The sequence below is a fragment of the Boleophthalmus pectinirostris genome, unplaced genomic scaffold (assembly GCF_026225935.1).
Source record: "Boleophthalmus pectinirostris isolate CB_2022bp ecotype Guang Dong unplaced genomic scaffold, ASM2622593v1 HiC_scaffold_12, whole genome shotgun sequence".
NCBI classification, from domain to species: Eukaryota; Metazoa; Chordata; class Actinopteri; order Gobiiformes; family Gobiidae; genus Boleophthalmus; species Boleophthalmus pectinirostris.
In genome coordinates, this window is record NW_026571018.1 from 18,066,172 (window position 1) to 18,086,715 (window position 20,544).

At 43.7% G+C, this 20,544-nt stretch overlaps 1 protein-coding gene across 2 annotated transcripts; it reads right to left on the reverse strand.

Moving 5' to 3' along the window:
• Positions 1-1,660: 1,660 nt before the first annotated feature.
• On the reverse strand, positions 1,661-11,116 carry auts2a (activator of transcription and developmental regulator AUTS2 a). Of its 2 annotated transcripts, none has more exons than XM_055148399.1 (12): positions 10,976-11,116; positions 9,840-10,057; positions 8,437-8,481; positions 7,454-7,549; positions 7,292-7,363; positions 6,939-6,968; positions 6,738-6,809; positions 5,704-5,845; positions 4,943-5,023; positions 4,775-4,858; positions 4,005-4,242; positions 1,661-3,921 (listed from the first exon to the last, which is right to left on the reverse strand). In XM_055148399.1, exons 1-12 carry the CDS (start codon positions 11,070-11,072, stop codon positions 2,739-2,741), a joined length of 2,358 nt encoding a protein of 785 aa, XP_055004374.1. In that variant the 5' UTR covers positions 11,073-11,116; the 3' UTR covers positions 1,661-2,738. The 2 variants fall into 2 exon arrangements, with proteins under 2 accessions (XP_055004374.1, XP_055004373.1); XM_055148398.1 differs by having other exon boundaries at positions 5,704-5,842; positions 9,819-10,057.
• Positions 11,117-20,544: the final 9,428 nt, after the last annotated feature.

Here is a 20,544-nt window from a genome sequence, read left to right on the forward strand (position 1 = left end):
TAAGAAAGGCTAACTTGTGGCAGTCAAAAACACGTTTCTCACCATGGTTTCTTTAAAGATACTCTATATAACAATATTTCTTTGACTGGGATGTTTTGCTGTATTTCATTTTCTTCAAAAATACACAGAAAATCATGCTTTCCTACTGTGAGTGTGGCTGTCCCTGATCTATAACTTGGCCTTGTGGTGTCACCTACTTGTCTCCTTGGAGATATGAAAGTTTAATGCCATATTGGGAACATTCCAGACCAAGCAACAGCATCTACAAGGAGGAAGAGGAAAAGCAGGTGGTGGATCCTGCATCAGAAAAGTCACATAATGTACCTTTAATGATGTATACCTCAACCTTTCAAGGTCAAACAATTAGTATGTGAAAATCTAGTGTACTATTAGTAGCAAGTATGTTTTAAACACGTTTTGCGCTTCTCTTGATAAAGAACTTTTGTCTTTTCACCTCTTACTACTCCTGGATTGGCAAATAGTTGTCTTTTTACTTGTGTGCCGCCCTCTGCTGGTTAAAACTCTGACCTGCAACACCTGCTCTTTACCTTGGACCAGAGAAGCGTCGTTAAAGCACGTTCCCCACAGACTGATAAGATGCCAACAGCTGATTGATGCGTGACCTGAATCTTTCTGCTTTGGACATCAGTCACAAACACGCACCGATGCAGCGCTTATTCAGTTTAATGGAAATGACAATATCCGCTGCGTCCGTGATGAATGCATCGGTCCACGGTGTGATTCACGGGTGATGGCTGCAGATTTTTAAAGAATCATTATTGAACCGAACCCTGGGAGTTTATGATGGAGAATGATTTAACAGTTACTCCCATTTCTTGCTCAGTTATTGCGCGCTGTTCCCGTCAAGGTTACGCAGAGGGTGGGTTGTACTTTAATAGTAGACTAATAAAACTTGAGCCAAAATAAATAAATACATGGGTGAAACGTTGCAATACTACTGACAATATGCACGATGCATCTTGTTTCTAAATACAACTGAATAATACAAAAACAGTCAATACAACGACGGAATCCCACGTATATATTTGCTCTCTAAATAAGCAGTACAGTATAGTTGTGCTGCTATAACTTCATTTTGTGAAATGTACCAAATTGCTCATAGCCTATCCAGTGATATGTTTGGCACATTTTTGTAGATCTGGTAAATTTTCTCAAATGTGTCAATAATACTTTGAAGTATCAGTGAAATGTGGTACAATTGCCACCCAAGTAAAAGGTAATTGAAAGTTAAGGAGCCTATATTACATGAAATTGACTCTTGCAAGCTTTATGAATATTACATAGAGCTGAGTTTTATTTTATTCAAGTATTATTATTAGTAGTATTGTTTTACTTGAGTAATCCTATATTATTAGTCTGTCTGCATCGCCAAAGCTCAAATGCTCTGTTCCACCTTGTGATGTCATGAAGAGGTAGTTTTAGAGTTAACAGCTACACCTTGTACCTTTAGTACTGTAAAGATTGGCAATTCCAGGGCTGAAATTATCCAGTTGATTTAAGTGAAGGTGTATGGAGTTTAAAAACACAGTGGAGCGCTTTCTGTATTACTACATGACACTGCTTTTTAAGAAAATACTTCTGCTTTAAAAAATAACCCAAGAGACAAAGTCAGTACACATTTTTTAATAACATGGCACAATTTACAGAACACAAGTTTAAATGAGGAGCATGCTGAAGATTCAGTCGCTTCATTTTTTCTCATTTTTGTACACGGTCTAGAAAGACTTTCTTTTTTCTGTACATAGTAAACAGCAAAAAGTTCTTATTTAACAATCTTTTTGCAATACGCATTAACTAATCACTATGGCTCCGGGGGGACGTCTGTAAGTGGGATAAAAAACACTGCACGACATGGTATATCACAGAGTTTGAAGCGCACAACTAAACTTTCAGTGGGCTACTAAAATAGATTTCTGCTCCTGACAAACAACTGTCCTTTTTGTGTTTTTGTTTTTGAACATACATTAATATAGGGAAGCACTTGAAATCACTGACCAAATTGTACCTTCCACTTACTTCACTGGGATGGGGAATACACTGCTGTGCTCTCCCCAAAACAAGACCAAATGAGGGAAAGAATAGTTGAGATTTGTGCTGCCAGATACTGGATATTGTGAATGTTTTACACTGTGTCTCAAAGATTGTCACCACTATTTGGAAAAAAAATGTTTTGATCTTAAGTCCCAACAAACCAATGCCAAATCCTGCAGACCTGTGAGCTTCTCAAACCACAATGTTGTACGTCTGTGTTGTGGGGAGAACACAGCAGCTTTCAGAAAGGGAGCCAAGATTTTTTCTTTTTGCATAGTTGGTTATGGGATTTTAGTGTCTCAATATTAATAAGCTGCATCAACCAATAGAACTCAAAATGTCTAGCAAAAAGCACATTCTGAATCAGCACCTCAGACTCCTCTATTTACAAGTGTTTAAAGTAAAGCTTTCAAAACATTCTTTTGCATATTTGTAACATACAGAGAGAGAACAGCAACTGTACACTATATACACACTGCAGTCAGTGCTAAAAGTACTGTACATTCCAAGTGGACCAACTTCATCAGATTAAAGAATACACACAAAGCTGGAAAACCAGGAAAACATCATTGAGTTTTCAGAAGACTGTCTCTTTACAAAACATTGGAGTGCATGGGCCTCTGCCGCCCACATAAGTTATTCACAGCTATCATACAGTCTAAGTGCTGGGTCTGAGGCACAGGATCTCACCGTGCCTCGATGTCTTTGTGGGTGGGTCTGTCCCGTATGTCCGCGGTCAGAGGCGTAGTCCGTCTGGGCGAGCCAGGGCGGCCCAGAGAGGGGATGAGGGGGGGGGGCGCACTCAGAGACGCTGTAGCAGCAGCTTTGTTCAAAATCCCATTCTGATGAGCAGTCGCAGCCACTGCGGCAGACGGGCTCACTCTGGAGTAGTGCATGCTGTGGAGTCCTGGGGCTATGAGGCCGGGGGCTGGATGGGGGAGGTGGGGGTCCAAGGCGGGGTGGTGCATGGATGGGGGCAGGCGCCCATGCTCATACTCCTCCCTCAGCATGTTGAGTCGCTCTCGCTCGTCCAGAGGGACCCTGTCCACCTCCCTGCGGTGCTCCAGCCCCAGCGGGTGGTGGTCCCTGTTAAAGTCGTGTGGTTCTCTATCGCGGTACGAGCGCTCGGCCTCATAGAGCCGCGGGGGGGCCAGACGGCTCAGAGGCTCATTCCTGAGCAGGAGCTCTCTGGCCAGAGGGTCCCGTCTGTGAAGGTCAAGGCCCCTGTAGGGATCCCTCATAGGGTCCCAGTGGAAGGCGGGGTAAGGGAAGCGCTCCGCTCCGGGGATGGGACTGATGCCCATAAAAGGAGCCACTACTCGAGTTCTGTCCAGACTGCTGATGCTGTTGATGGGGTGCACTCCGGGCATGGCCATGGGCAAGGGCATAGAGGAGGGGGGGTGGAGGCTTGGTGTAGAGGGGGCCCTGTCTGTGGCTCCTTCCTGATCCTCTTTCCTCTCCTCTTTCACTTTGACCTCACTGCTCTTCTTCTGGAGTTCATAAGGCGTGTCCTTTTTGTCCAGGACCTCCCTTGGCAGACCGTTGGGCCTGTCCAGACTGTTCTGTCTGATGTAGGGGGACGTGGAGCCCCGGCTGGACCCTTTGTCCTCAGACGTCCTGCTGTCATGGATCACACTGTCCTTGTCACTGTGCTGGCTGTCTTTGAGCTTGTGCTCCTCTGGGCTCAGCTCTTTCCATGAGTCCGAGTGCTCTCTCTCTTTGGCCTTGTCCTTATCTCTGTGGGGGTCTCCGGAGGAGGGGAGGGGTGGGTTCCTCGGGTGCTCCGGAGGTCGGCTGTGGCCCAGAGAGGGGAGTGGAGTCACAGACACAGGCGAAGGATGACTGGAGTGACGCTTTTCTACAGAGTCCCTGTAAATAATAAAAACATAAGACTGAGTACAGAGAGGTGCTGACACCTGTCTACACCATAGGAGGCAGTAGTGAGCTCGTACCTGTCCTTGTCATCTTTACTCCCAGACTCTCTCTTATCAGTGTCCCTGTCACGGTCGTGAGAGCTGACTGAGGCGCTCCTCTCCGACTCCCCGGGTTTGAGCCAGGGGGGAGGGGTGGGGAAGGAGGGTGGGGTTCGGTGCAGCCGGTTCCATGGCTCCTGGGGGCCGCTGCCACTGCTGCTGCTGAAGTGCGTCTGGGAATTAGGGCCATCTTTATGGCCAAACACGGAGTTGGCCGCTGTTAGGGATTCAACACGCGGAAAATCACAGAACACAAGTTAAATGCGTATTTTACAAATTTGATCATTTAGAATATGTATATGAGTTGTCACGATACTAACATTTCAAACTTATATTAAGGAATAGACTCAATACTCAATACTGATTCTATGAAAAACACTCTTTTTTAGACATCAGAATATGATGTTCAACATTAAATCATTAAATGGTGTTATATGTGTGTAATCAGTCAGTGGTCCAGGTAGACTCCACAGAGGTTCATGGGCGTACACTAGTCGATGTGCTTTTATACTTGTTCTGATACAGCTCAAGATCATTCTAAAATATTGAGGAAAGGTGCATTTCTGTCCTGTCAATGTGACTCTTTTCATATCGATACTTGTTCATGTGAGTATCTAGTTTTGATATTAGTTTTAAAATCGATTAGTTTTTCTTTTTCAATACTTTTGAGAACATAAAACATATTTTTTTTCTCTTCTGAAATATCATTTGATCTTAAAACATGTGTTTTCTGTAAATATAAAACTCACTTAGTGCTGGATTTCCTAGTCCTCCGAAGGCTGTGGAACTGAGAGCGCCCAGTCCCCCAAAGGAAGCAGGTCGGCTAAAAGGCTCTGTGAACATAAAATATTCAAGTTTTTACATTTTAAAAATGTAATGTCTGTTTAAAAAGGGTTATTTTTATGAATATTTATTACCTAAGTGAGGGGCTGGAGTGAGGAAGTTCCCGGGATGGTGGGGTGGATGGCCAAATGGACCAGCGGACGGGTGAGTTGGACCTGAGAATAAAGAAACACAATAATCATCTGTGTCACCATGTCATCTGTCTGCTTAATTTACTAAAGAAAGAAAAGGCATTTTGTATTTTTGAACTCTATCCAACTCTTTATAGCTGAATTTACAACTAGCGCCTGCTCTGGGTAGAACTCCCATAGTGCCCTCTTGTGGAGCAGAAGAGAATGTCTCGATTGTTGAGAAGTTCAGTTTAGGGCGCAGACTATATATATAAAAGGACATAGCTAACCCACTGGCCTCTTTGTTCCATATAGGAAGTGAGCATGGCGGTAACTGTGGCTCCATCAACTCTGGTTCCAGCTGATATTACATTGAAAAATTGTCACTTGTATCTCTGTAACTGCTGCAGTGAGCCTAGTTATTTTCTAATGTAGTTATTTTATTGTCTTAAAATGCCCATATATGATCCTACTATTTTTATTTAGCAGTTTTATTAATAAATAAATTCCTAATATGGTCCTGACTCCAATTTTGTCTATAACTACTAGCCTTGTGAGCTTCATTTGACTGGTCACTCTCCCTTAGGCTACTTCTTTATACAGTCTATGGTTTAAAGCTGTAAATTTTAGACTACAATAGATAAAATAGTTGCGCTTTTATTTGAACATCACTTTATCATTGGCGATTCCTCCTTGTACATGACATTGTTGTAGCACAAACTCACCTGCTGCAGAGAAGAGCGTAGCTGGTCGTGCCAAGTCACTGGGATGATGAATGGCCCCAAACAGACTGGGGCCCGGGGGTCGACTCAGGAAGTCCGGCTTGAGCCCAAAGTCTAACTTGTGAGGGTCAACCTGCATCTGCTGCTAGAAAATGGGAGAGCACAGAGATCCACATGTAAAACCATTTTAGTTACAACAGTGTTCTCATTCTGTACACTACAAAGGATGGACTGAAACATGACAGGGCTTATTGTAACCAGGATTAAACCAGTGGTGGAAGATACAGAGTTAAGTACAAAAGTAAAAGTACTGTTCTTGAGTAAATTACAGTGGATACTTTTACTTCCCAACATTTGAGAGCAGGTATCTGTACTTTAAACTCCACTCCATTTTTAAAGTGGACTGAAAAGTAGAGTAGAGTATTTCTTAGTAGAGTATTTCTTATGTATGTTTTTATGGTTTGAGAATGCTGAAGGGTATTTTAGAGCATGGTGACATCCGGGGGTTTGCGTTCAAGACTGGGTCTTAAAGAAATATAAAAAGATAGTAAATAAAAATAACAAAAGAAGTATATATTCTAGTTGCTTTTGTGGAACAAATATCTGAGAATTCTTTGCTTTAAATCACTTTTTCTCAAACTGTGGTATGAGTTCTTTTCAAGTGGTACTTGGACAGCTCTTCAGTTTGTGGGATTGCCTAATTGAGAGTTAATTTAATCAACCTTTTGTCAATTTCTTGTTTTTGACTTAGATTAGACCTGTTATTGACCTAATTTAGATCTGGAGATACTCGGAAAGCCAAACTTTTTCTTTGGTGTGAGAAGTTTGAGAGCCACTGCTTTAAATAGTTCTCAAAATCTCACATTTTAAACAGGTATTATTACTACATATTTTTGGCTCTTGTATCTTTACTTTTACTTAAGTAACAAAATGTAGTACTTCTTCCACCACTGGTACTAACTGCACTAATGCTGAGCTGCGTATCTGTCCTACACTAACAATAAACATAGACAGAGTTGAGTCCGAGGAGCGCTCACCTTAACTTTCTGTTGGTGATGGTAGATCTGCCAGGCTGTATGCACATGCATCGCACACCACTTCCCTGGTTTCTGTAAGAACAAAGTAAACTCACTCTTAAAGCTGATCTGTATCTGTATGATGGTCTATTCTTATTACATGGAGTGAAAAATAGAAGTATATATTTGATTTGTGTTTTGATATGAGTCAAGAGTACTCACCCTGAGAATGGGCCGAAAAGGATCTGTTAACTAGAAAAAAAAATAAACAAGAGTCAGGCTTGTGTGTATATCTGACTCTTGAAACATTATAAACAGTATAGGTATAGTTTGAGTTCATTTGCAAAAAAATACACAGACACAGTTTGGACACACACTCTCATGCAGTGTTTTTTTTCTTTAAGTTTACTTCTTAGTATTTTTGTTGAAGTTGTTGGGGCATAGCATAGTGTGTATATCTACTCACTACAGTCAAGAGAAGTATTATGTTTTCATATAGATAGTATGTTATGTAACACTATTCACTTTCTAAAGTCTGGCAGTAAAACTCTGAGTTCATGTGGGCTTGCTCTTACCCTGGGGTCCTTCTGTAGGAACGTGTGTGGGACGGCTCCTGGTCTGGTGGAAACATCCAGTGGATTGGAGGTCTGAGGAGGTCAAAACAAAACACAGATCAGACCAAGTATCTTTTAGAGTATCTGATAGAGTTGTATTTGGTTTTGGTGAAGTGTCCTTACCTTAGGTTGAAAGGCACCCTGTAGTGAACCAAATGGCCCAGTCGGTGGAATGACGGGGGGCAGACCAGACATGGCCGGTGGGTACGAGTGGAAGAGCTGCGGAAAAACAGAATATATGTTGATGATGTTTGGATTTAAAAGCATGAGAGGATCTGTATTTATGGGTTTCAGGACTTTAAACCATTCAAAGGATAAGGTATTTGATTTTAAATTGTGAATAACTATGGCAGCAGTACTCATTTTTCATCATTCTGAAATCCATAGACTTTTAATTTGATACATTAAAGGTGCACAGTGTAAGTTCTGGTTCTACTTGTCTTCATGGGGATGTTATAGTTTTGTCTGAAATGTCCCGGTATGGCAATAAATGTTTTCGTCTTGCATTTACTCTATAACATGGGTTTTTATTGGCCTAAAAACTTACTTTATTACTATGAGTGGGCTCACCTCTCCACAAGTCTGACATGTAACTTGGCCCTTCTGTCTCCATAGAGATAAATAACTGTATTGCCTGCTATACTGTGAGACAATCCAGGCAATATCTCCATGGACAGAAGCAGATGACAGGCCTCCACCAGAAAAATTACACAGTGCAACTTAAAATTAAAAAGTATAATAAAATTATTATGTTTTAAAACTCATGCAGACTGGTTACACATTTAGTATGTACAGCATGATGCAGAAATGACTGAAGTTGCTTGGAAAACACAGAAAATACAGCTCCAGATTCTTTTGAGTAGTGTGTGCAAAGAATTGCTTTTGGTAAAACCCAGAGGCAATAATCTTTGACAAATAAATAAACCATTGGAGAGTTTCAGACCATTAATCAAATAGTGAGAAATTAAACAAACATTCTGTGGCTGTGAGCAAAATATCCAAAACAGAAAATGATGCACACAACTGGCCAAGAATGGACACACACTTGACTGCACATTGTATCGGAAAGAAACTGCTAGAAATTAGTACAAAGTAGGAAAACTCACACTGTGTCTGTAGAATGGGTCGACTTTCGTTGGGTATTTTTCAAACTGTGGGAGAAACAAAAACAAGAATAAAACATGATTCTTTACACACGCTGGCAATCTAAGAATAAGACATCACATCCACACTCTCTCTGACCCCCTCCCTCCTCCTCTCCTCCCCTCCTCCCCTGGCCGTGATCAGAGGACATTTAAAACCAGTGTGCATCCTGTGTCTCATTTGGTCTGGCTCTTTTACTGTTGCAGAGGGGCTCAAGGCGAACGTTTCCCTCGTCAAGGCTAAACAGCGCGGCTATAAAAGGCTCGCTTTATTGCCTCATTAGCTGTCAGTGGCTGCCTTTGAGCCATCATCAGAGCCAAGTGAGCCCTCCACAAACCCGGACAGCAGTCAGTACAAATCTACATGTGTGAACCACCCATAGCCTCTGGTCTCCCCTTGACGCGTAGCTGTGGTCGAAGTCATTTGGCAGTAATGAAAACCCCAAACAGGACCAAATGATGTCGTTAAATTTCAGAATGCATTAACTGTATTATGGTTTGGGAGCTGGCGCTGAATCTGACATGCTCAGGGCAAGTTATTGGCAATTTAGAAAATAACAGTCTTTGCTGTCAGGAGACAAGGGGAATGCCAGGACAAACATACAAAGAGTTTGTTGGGGAATAAATGCATCCTTGTGGCATGCTGATGATCATCACAGATATAAAAGGAGTTGGGCAGTGATAAGGAGCTGTATTTCCTAGTTACATTACCAAAAATAGTTTTATGAATTTTACTTTTTAGCAGGTGTCTACATCACATTTCTAAACCTACATGAGGAAGTAATAACCACTACATACAGTTTTAACCACTTTTACCCTCAAATGAGAATTTTTAATGCTTTTACTTTGACTTAAAATTTCTTTAGTAATGTCCAAGTCAATGTTGCTCAGTGTTTTGTTGAGTAAAATCACCAAATTATTATGTTTTTCTTTCTTTGACTTGAGCAATTATTTGTATTTCTAGTTCTTCTCTTCTACTCAAGTAAAAAGAAACAATACTCTTCCTTTTCTTCTATGTCTGACCACTAACTACCTCTGGAACAAGTCTAAAATATCCCACCACAAATATATTTACACAACCACACAATTGTGTAACTTAAACTTTAAATTGGTTAAGGGTTGTGAATTTCTAGTTTTTACTTGAGAATCATTATTTAAAAGGAACAAAACACTTTCTTGACGACTATTTCTGACCACTAATCATCGCTAGAACAAATCAATAACTAGTACAACGGTCAGAAGGCAGTGTAAAACTAGCCCAGCACACATTCACTCACACAAACACACACAGGAGTTATTAAAAGCCCTGTAAAAGTCAGGACTCCTTGTTCTGTACTTATCCTCACATTTGGGGCAGGGGTACGCACCATGGGCGGTGCCGGCGTGGGCATGATGCCGTGGGGGAAGGGGGTGAAGGTGTGCTGGTGCGTGTGCTGATGGGTGTGCTGGTGCTGGTGCTGGTGCTGATGCTGATGCTGGTGGAACTCTGTGCGCAGGTATGGAGGCGGCCCCAAGGAGGCGCCGCGATCTGCGCTCTGAGAGGCCAGGAAACGCGTGTTCAATTCCTGACGCAAGAGGTCTTGTTCTGAAAGAGAGAGAGAGAATAAATATGAGTGAAAATGGTTGTAATAACTTCAGAAACAAAATACTACTTCCTGATTTTTCCTTTTCTGAAAAATATATTTTCCTCAATCTAAACCCAGGGAAGTTGTATTTTCGCAGTTTCACTGTTTAACCAGTCGTAACAAACATCCAGTTCCAGCAGCCATGTTGTAACTGTAATATTCGGTAGGTGCATGTTTTACTGCAATTTTCTTTAAATTGACTTGACTTGTACTTGTGCATTATCTAATGCCCATGCTCAACCATACTAATCTTTGTTTTTATTTTTGCTAATAAAAATGCATTATCAAACACCTTGAATTTAGCCCTTAGATCAAAATGTAAAATCCTGACCATGATCATTACAATTATCTTTGCTTAGTAGCTGCCTCCACAGTGTGTATTGATGTATTCCCAACACAGTTAACCACTAACATGAAGTCAGTTCCAGTCAGAAGCAGTGCCTGAAAATGGATGTGGACTGTTTCTCTTCATAAAAATTTCATTGTAACCGTTCAAATCAAATCTAGTAAGGTGTGTGTGGTGTTGAGCAAATAGATTTCAGGCTACAGGATGTTATTACAGGTAAACACTGCCATCCCTTTTCCCTCCTCTCTTCATTCTAACCTTGACATTTAACTTCACAGACAGAAAACACCAATTACTTCAGTTATAGAGTTATTGGAGGTTATTACTGGTCGTGGCAAAGGACATGAGTTAAATTGTGAATCTGAGTGATTTAGCCCAGTCCACACTCCCTCAGCACTGAGCATAAGAATGACCCTGGTCACTTTAAATAATAATCCAACTGTGTCCATCTCATACTCAGGGGTGCGATGAGCTGTAAGTGCTTTGCATCACCACTGGGGGGCACTGTGGTGACGTGAGAATAGTGTCATACCTGAATAAGCACTCCCAGCAGCAGGATGCGCAGGTACTGGCAGAGTGCTAGACGTGAGCGGAGGTGGAGGAGGCAGAGCAGCGGGAGGAGCGAACATATTGGGGTGATGCGGATGTGGCGAGGGCTGTAATGAGGGGGGGAAGCTGTGGGGGGCGCTGTGGTTGGCCGATAAGGACAGAGGAAAGGGTCCCACTGACGGAGGGGGGTGGTGGGGGAGGTGGAGGGAAGGTGTAGGGGGCCCGTGGGACTTGGAGCCTGGAGTGCTGCTCCTGCTGCTGCTGTAAAGACACAGAAGAAACAAAGAGCCAGGTTAAGTCAAGCGTGATGAGTCAAAATTAACACTTGTGCCTCCACCTCTCAGCTCCATCTGCTGCAGAATCTTATTCCCTGCACAGTGTTTTCACACTTCAACTGTCCCCGTGTGTGTACCGATGCCTCCCTGCCTCTTTCAGCTTCACCAAATCCGGGGCAAACCTGATGTGTGAAAACACAACACTGCACCACCCTCGGATGCTCCTTCTGCTAAGCCTGTCAGCGCCGCTTTATTTGCATCGTCTTGGAGGAGATTGTGTTCAGACACTTCTCCAGAGCAGGTAGTGAACATGTGCCTCAAAAGAGGATGAGACGGGCGAGTGTGCATGTGTAAGCTAACAGTCTTTTGTACTGTGTGTGGGTTTTCCCCTGGGCCAGTCTCTGCAGCTTCTGCTAAAGCCTAAAAGCTCATTTTCAGCAGTGCTCCTCTCCCTGGGCCCGCCATGATTATTCACAGCAGGTGCCAGGCCTGGTGGTGCACAGGGAGCCTGGCACAGAGACTGGCGCACACAGCCAAGTCCTGCGAGGATGAGCCAGAGCTGTTGTTGGGATTGAGTGGGTTCACAAGAAACTACGCTGTCTTAGATTTATGAAGGATACCCCACAGGAAGACGAGATCTGGCCCACTACTGAGCCCATTTCTGTTTTATAATCTGAAGAATCTCGAACTAAGGTATGAGCTCGCTCTCAAAATCCATGTCTTTGTCTCCTATATAATTACAATTTATGACAAATGTTGATCATTATTTCATTTTTTGGATATTTTGAATAACAATATTCATCTAAAACAACATTTTCCCCCATCTGAGCCAAAACGGCTATGAAACACTACAAAATTCTATGTGAATCACCATTAAAAAAAAGATGTAATATAAATTTTAAGAATAGTGCAAGTAAAAAGCAGTGGGGATGTATAGGGGGTAGGGGAATTTCAGGAGCAATGGTTAAATGGTTACCATGGTTAAACGCTCTAAAGGGAGACTTTGTTTTGTATCCGTAAAAGAGGGCATATTTGACTTCTATAGGATATTAACTGCTAACACGTATCATATTTAGATCAGCACGTTACCCCTTCAGAGTGTTGTCACAACAAAATCAGCGTGCATCCCAGCATGCAACTACTGCTCAAAGAATCAGGTTTGTCAAGTTGCTATGGACAGTTTTGTGTCATGCTTTTGTATATTTATGGCGAATTACCATGTGGGTTGAACATTGCACAGGATCTTAGAGCTAGCCGTAACGATTGTTTGAATAGGGCCCAGGAGAGATCGCTAAAATACTCATAGTCATACTCAACATACATGGATGACATCTAAAACCTCTTCAAATAAACCATGTGCACATACTGATGGTGGGTTCATAAGTTCAGATGACAACACCACAGATTAGACAGGTCAGTATTCAGAGTTGAATGATGGGACTTTTACACTGATGTGCCCAGTGCATTCTCTGAGCTCTTATGAATTATGTTTTTACAACAGGAGCTGTACCTGTGCCCGTTGAGACTGATGCCGTTGTACGCAGACACCGGTCGGGCGTGGCAGCGTGATGGGGGTCTCTGAGGGTGCTGCAGATGTGGGTGGTGTGTAGGGAGAGCGGGTGACGGGGTCTGTGGGTGCACACTGGGCGTAGGTGGAGGTCGAGGGTGGGACAGTGTTTCGGGCAGGTGCTGGGCTCGGGGAGGGGGAGGAGGTGAGGGCTCTCGGCCCGCGGCGAGAGGCAGGGCGGCGGGCGTCCGAGGCCTGGAGGGCGCCTCTGTCCGTGGGGGGAGGGTGGAGGCCCTGGAGTGGGCGGGGCTGCTGGTCCTGTGGTGTGGGGACAGGGGCTGCACAGTAGATAGGGGCTGCACAGTGGACAGGGGCTGCACAGTGGACAGGGGCTGGGGGGGTGGGGGGTGCAGAGGGGAGCAGGGGGCCGCACACTCCTGACTCCTCTCCTGACTGCGCTCTAGGCCTGACACCTTAAGGACACCCAGGCCAACTGGCTCCTGGCAGCCATTGGAGGAAAGCACATGGACGCCAAGATCAGGAACTGGAAAAACAAGAAAAATAATATTTAGATGAGTAGTTGTCAGAATTTACTCTTACATTACTCTTGTATTACAAAACATTTGAGGCATTTCAAAGTTTAAATGCATCTAATAAAAATGAATTAAAAACAAATGCCTTCACTAGCAGTATCGACTGTTATTACACCGTTACAGCTTTCATTTTATAGTGCCAACAGCAAAGGTGTTTGTCACAGGAAGTATCTAGGCTGATTCTTGGAAATACACCTGAACCTTATATATATATATCTCTTCACTAAGGGCCAGATTCAGCAGGAGAGCAGGTTGTTTGAGGCTCCAGGGCTGTAGAATTATGTCTAAAGAAGGTGTAATTCGCTTTGTGCTCTGTTGAAAGCACCAAGAACAAAAGCTAATAAGCTGTGTCCAGGGCTTCTCTCCACTGGGACTGTCCTGGAGAACAGTGCAGAGCAGCTCTGGCGGCTCGGGCTCTGGGGGAATGACAGCGCATACATAAGGTGTAATTAACTCTCTATGGACTACAGGGACTTCTGATCACTGGGAGCACAGTACTTCACCTGACAGAGAGAGGGCGATAGAAGCCTGCACATCTGAGACCAAACACTAAAGCTGATGTAACAGGCACACCCAAAATCTTTGTCCATTAACATCAAAACGATGAGAGGGTTTCAGAAGTTGACATAATATTAGAGCTAAGGGTCAGAAGAGGCGATTCCTGGTAAGAGATTACAATCAATACAGACAATAACCATCGACTGCTGCTCGGTAAAAAAGCTTACTGGAACAGGCATTGAAATATTCCTAGTGATTTAAAGAGACCTCTTGGAAACAGAAAAACACTTAAGAAAGACATATTGTGCTTTTACGGAGCTGTATAGTATTAAACTATAGCATACACAGATTCTTATTTTACATTTACATCATTGTAAATGAGAATATTGATCCCAAAACAGCCTGAAAATAGAAACCGCTCTGTTTCACCATGACAATCAAACAGTCAGCAAATTTTCATTCATGTTTATTGTTAAGAAAAAGGCTATGTGACATTTTTTTAGCCCCGCATGTATAGCCACAGTCTGAAGTACAAAGTAGTGGGTGTATATACGGGGGTAGGTGAAAACATTTTCTGAGCATTAGTCTCAAATGCAGGACAATAAAAGATTACTCAGTCAAAATACAACACTAAGTAAGCTTATGATGAGAGTATACAGTTATAACATGCATAAAAGGTAATTTAAGTGATAATACAAGATTTTACATATGCCCCCTTTAAATACAACAAAGATTATGAAAGAACAACAAAACACTGCTCTAAAATCTACATCTACAAAACGTCAATCTTCCACAAATGCTATTACCGGTCAAGAGAGACTGCTGCCGGCAAGCAACCTCACCGCAGCAGATGGGGAGAAAGGAAAATCCCAATTCCCAAATCTCTGACTGCACCCAGGAGTCCCGGAGGTGCACGGCTTGTTTTGAAAATGTGCTAACGTGCTAAAAAGAAGGTGTCTATTCTGGTCATAATGAAGACTCCAGGGCCGTCCAAAAGAGCGGCGCGCGGAGGAGGCGGTCCCCATGAGGGTTCATTTGTCAGTCTTCTTCATCCCTCGAAACAAATAAATGCTATTCCCGACAGGTTTAGCAAACACTGGATCCCACGGTTTGGCTGTGCTTCAGACTGAATGCAGTTGTTAGCTTGTGCGGTGGAATACGTAATGTAAAACTGCACCATATACTGCATATACAGGAAATTGCAATTTGAGTAATTATTAAGTAAATGTTGTGGTACCTATAGCTTTGAGCTCTACAAACATATTCTGAAATTCATGGGTTTCTTATTTTATGAGTTCATGTTTCAGTTTTCACTCATATGTTAAAGGTGCACTGCGTAACATTTCTAGTGGAGGGTCTGTCACCTGCTTACAACCATGCTACCTTACAATTCAGATCTGTGGAAAAGCGGCCCTATTCACAGAAAGAATTATTGTATTTTTAAGCAATAGAAACACATGTAATGAAAAAATGCTATCTGTCACACCATGGAACATTCCAGGCAAAGCAAGAACATCTCCATGGAGATAAGTAGGTAGCGGATAAATTGTGCAGCCCTAAAGTTCACATTTTAAACATGTCTAAGAAAATTGACAAAAAGACTGAAATATTAAATGAAAACTCATACAAAAATCACATGTATTTTCAAACAACTAGCTGGCATTTTTCGTTTTGTAGAATAAAACAAGATATTTGGTTGTTTGTGGAGGAAATTGAGGTACTTAAATAATTGTAGCCTTTGTGATTTGCTAATTACGTCCATTTCGCTTGCGATTAATCTTGCAGCCGTTGTTTGGAGCATGGACTGCGGGTAACGGGGGCAAGGGGACGGTGAGGTCAGCTGTGAAGCCATAAAGCCTCTCATTACAGGAGCCACGGAGGGACAAAAGGCATAAATCATTACCCCAGTGAGACATTAGTTACCACCGCCTCCTCCTGAGACGAGTACGCCAACACAACATGTATTTATTAGACAGCAGGACATTAGACCATCTGAGCCCATGCAAATAACGTACAGCCATCATTTCCCACAATGCATCTGGAGGAGGCATGCATGGAACCTAGCAGGCAAACACGCTAGGCAAATATAAAGCAGTATCTTGTATCACTGCTGCCGTGGATGCCAAATAGATCAAATTAGAATAACTGTCACACAATTTGTATTTATTTAGCAGGTATCCAGTATTCTGTAGCTAAATACAGTCTCAAAGTATTCTTTCCATCACTGGTAATGCATTCAGTGATACCAATTTTAGTGTAGTATTATTTATATCATTTTAGAATAATAAAAATAGAAGCAGAAATCTGAAGTTATGCTTCATACTTAATACAGACAAAATGAATAAAAAAGTAATAGTCAATAAAATTATAAAGTAATAACAAACAGAAATCAATCCAAAGCTGTGATAATGTCCTCTTTCTTGACTCTAACGTAAACAAAAGTGTGTGAAACATATGCACAATTTAGTTTTTGGTGTTTTTCTCCCTTCCCATACAATAACAATGTATTTCATATGAATAAATGTTGAAAAAACAAAACTAAAACCCTAAAGTATGTTCTAGACAGTTTTCGCCCTATTATATCCTAACTGATGGCTGGGCTGGGCTCTGGGACATCCCAAGCTTTTATGTCGCCTCTCGATAGGGCTTAAAATAGTGGTGCTGTATTCTAACACTGCTGTTTATGACACTGCATCAGGACAAAGGTCACATAGCTCCCATCACACAAAACCAACAGGCTAACACATAGCAGGAACACCCTGCATGATACTCTTAAGCCTCTGGGTCACACAACCTGCTAATGCCGCAAGACTTCTGCCATAAAAAACAAAACTGAGCAAAGACAGGCGGGAATAAACATTTACCATCATACACTTCCAATACCAATGTTTTAGTCAACAGAACATAAGAATCATTTGTTGTATGCTGTAGCTACACCAGTCTGTATCAGCAAACATGTTTCTGATGCATCAGAACAGCTGTGGAGTTGTGAGAGCGGGTTTGTCCAAAAGACAGTTGTCATGTCTCAAGGCACTCACAGACGGGTGCTCAGAGGAGACAGGTGTCGGGGCACAGGGTGGAGGGGGCCAGGGTCTTGAGGGAGAACAGGAGCCAAATGATGCAATAACAGGTAATATACAGGTAATATGTCTGTAAATCCCAGCACTGTCAGGACACACCCAACATTATTGTTTTGAACAACTGTTTTGAACAGGTCGTCCTGGTTGTACATCATTACTGCAGTACCCACAGAGCAGAGGTAATATGTATCACCAGAGTTCTTTGCAGGTCACATGAATACAATTTAGAACTGACACGTTTTCCTCAGAGAGTTATTAATATGAACTAATATTAACAGTGGGCCTGCTTCTATTGGTCTGTTATACAGCCCTGTCTCAGCTCTAACAGAGATAACCCTGGCTGCTCTGAGCAGACCTTCAGCCTGTGTCTCCTGGGTCTGGATGCCTCAGAGCTTACAGGCCTTCGTGTTGGACATGCCCCAGATGGGCTGCTGGGCTCTGGGCCGTGACATGATGGACGCTCCCCTGCTGGCTCTTTCACACTCTCCTTCTTGTCAGCAGCTCTCTAAAGCTGCAGCTTTGCCTGGGATTAGGTTACGCTGCCGGGGCGTCCCGCCGTGTGGAGGGTCCTGTACTGGAGCTGTTTTATTAGTGCTAGACTCCCAGGGAGGCAGGGAGCACAGAGGGAGGGAGCACAGAGGGAGGGAGCAGAGGGAAGGCAGGAGGCAGGGAGCAGGGAAGGAGGGAGCAGAGACGGAGGCTAAACAGAAATAAAGGTTGTAGGTTAGACGAGGGGGCAACTATTTTAGCTGTGAGAGCGTGACATGTGTAATATGTGGGTGAGAATACCACAGCGCTCAGAGTAACAGCGTCTGTTTTAACAAGCTCTGATTGAGCAAAAGGCCAGAGCAGGGGGAGCACAGTCACTTGTAAAGCTGGTCCTTTTAACATGTATATTTTATGGCTGTCTCACTTATGAATTTTGTATTACAAGTTGTGAAGCACAGGACCCAGGCTATTACACATGGTGTGTACATGCAGTGGTGTCATGTTGTGTGGTAAACCTAGTCATAAACGACAGACTCTGGTCTGAGCTCTGCTGTCTGCTCTGTCACCCCCCTGACATGGGAACACTCTGTATAATTGAACTTAAGTCACTGCACGTTTTGAGTCTTTCTGACAGATGTGTGGCTGCACAGAAGGAGCAGCCAGACCACCAGACAGTTTACACTGAGCCAGAGGCCACATGACAAGGTACATAAACTAACTCCTCTGCACCACTCACTCGCCTTCCAACCCATTTAACATGCAATACTCTCAGACTAATTATACAGACATTTGCAACACTCCTCCACCCACAGCGGCTCTGATTTCCATTGCTCTGCTAATGCGACTAAATGCCTGCTGCTCGTTTCACTTCTCACATCACTAACATCCAGGAAATCTGCTTAATCATTACATAATGGGCTTCTCAGACTAAAATGTTCAGTATTTCGCTGTGTCTTCAAACATCATACATTTATTATACTAGGATGCAGTGCTGGGATGTGGTGTCCTCTTTCCTCCTAATATATCCCTGAGGGTGTGGGGTCAGGCAGCAGGGAGGTAACAGGAGCGGAGCTGGATCAGGAGCTGATGACGGGCAGACTGGCACAGGTGACCACCAGAGGAGCCGATTGGTCAACCAGCCAACAGGACAGAGCAAGCAGCACCCGAGGGACACTTTACCTCAGGGTGACATATCCTTGGCAGGTTTGGGTGTCAGGCCTAGTCTCTCTGATGCTTTGAAATAACAGAACTGTGTAATAAGCACCCGTCCAACAAACAGTCATTGGCCCGAGTGGCGTTTGACACAAGTGTAAACCCATTGGAGACAAGGCAGCTGCCCGGTCGGCCAGAACATCTGACCTCCACATTTCACCAGCTCCAGAACCAGTCCACGGCACTTCTCACAGGCTCTAATATCTGCACTGCTGATGAGTGACAAATACTGCATTGATGGTCCACTCTCCCACTCTCAGACATGAAACCCTCAAGCTGTACTTTTTACACAAACAAAAGCAGGATATTTAAAAGGCAATTTTAGAATGTAACAATTTTCTACATATTCTACAATAACAATATTCTATAGCATAACTGGTACAAAGTGTTCAAAAAGTGCATGTTAGGATGAGTAATGCAGTCCAGTCACAATAACATCGTAGTAAAGATGAGAGCATGATGCCACACTCATACCGTCTGAAATTTCTATATTTGCTTCTGGTCACTGTAGTGGATTAGGGAGACAATAGACAACTGATCCGACAACATCACACACAACCATGCTTAAATCTCCATTACAAACACATGCTCATAAAGTCTATAAACACCCTTGCTTTCCCCGTGGTCTCACCCACTCAGCCCTCACAGCTCTGTCTCTCCATGTGCCGCTCCTGTGTACTGCCTTTGCCCTGTGCTCCATCAGACCCTGTCAGCCCGTCAGCTCAGCAGGACTGTACCAAATCCACGGCGGGGGGTGACTGAAACACTACAGATGGCTCCTCTGAGGTAAGGCTGGCCTTGGCTCTCAGGGCCCCTCTGAGAATTCCAGTTGCACTTGAGGGGGTGGATGCACTGCTCATCTGTTGTGTCAAGAACCGAACAAGCCCCATTTCTGTGTGTGTGTTCTGTCCCCTCCCTCCTGTGATTTCTATAGCCAGGGGCAGAGTGTGAGGGTAAGTAGCTTGGAGCAATAAGGAGACTGACAGCTCAAGCTGACACAGTGACACCAGCCTGATTTCAGCAGGGAGCCCAGTGCAGAGGCCTGCACGGAGAAACTGTCCCCAGAGAGCCATCAGTCTGGGCCTCTTTCACTTTGCTTCGACTTGGGCCAACTGCTAACACACATCAGCTTCATGGTCCGCCTGCAGTGATAACACCAGACAAGAATAATCTATCCCACAGGGTAATAGCTCTGATTGCAGATCAAATGTCTCAAAATCAGATGAAGTATCTATTTGCATGTAGCTTCTCTTCCTCTCTTCAGCAGCATCACCACAGTGTGCCATCTCATTACTCTTGCTCATATTTCACTGCAGTTGGACTAGAGCCACACCAAGACACAACCTGCCCTAACCCCATACTGTGTGCTCCTGTCTCTGTCTCTACTTTATCAATGCTCCCTGCAGTGCACCAGGGCTGTGTGGTCTGCCCATGTGGTGGAGGACCAACCTCACGCTAAAGGAAGTGGAACATGTAGCTGGGCCCATCATCTCTCCACACACCAAGCGCTTTCTCAGAAAACCAGTGGTAAGCCACATCAACACGCTTTTCAAAATAAGACCACAAATTAGCTAAGGGCTATTGGCCGGCTTCACGGTGATGAGCTACGGCTGTGGAGGCCGATACTTACACAGGCGCTTTAGTGAGGGAGGCTGGTGGGGATTTGAGCTGTTTATTTGAACTGTGCTGTCGTCCAAACAGTCAGCTGGCTCTCCGCGCCCTCGTCAAGCCCACAGCTTAAGCCAGGATTGCGGTGTTGGTGGGGAGTGAACAACTTGATATCCCCCTTTGGGCAGTGGTTGCCTGGAGCTTGGGTTACTTAGAAGAACAATGCAGGCTCTGTCCACGGCCTCCTACTTGGTGAAGGCTCAGACAGGCTCCTAGTGTCAGCCGCGGCC

Bases quoted from the DNA above. Each gene is read 5' to 3' on its own strand.
- auts2a (XM_055148398.1), bottom strand. From the start codon at position 11,072: ATGTTCGCTCCTCCCGCTGCTCTGCCTCCTCCACCTCCGCTCACGTCT. The intron at 5,843-6,737 runs GTGAGCGCTCCT...ATTTTCTAGCAG, and splicing joins ATCACCAACAGAAAGTTAAG to CAGATGCAGGTTGACCCTCA. The intron at 5,024-5,703 runs GTGAGTTTGTGC...CTTTATTCTCAG, and splicing joins TACGCTCTTCTCTGCAGCAG to GTCCAACTCACCCGTCCGCT.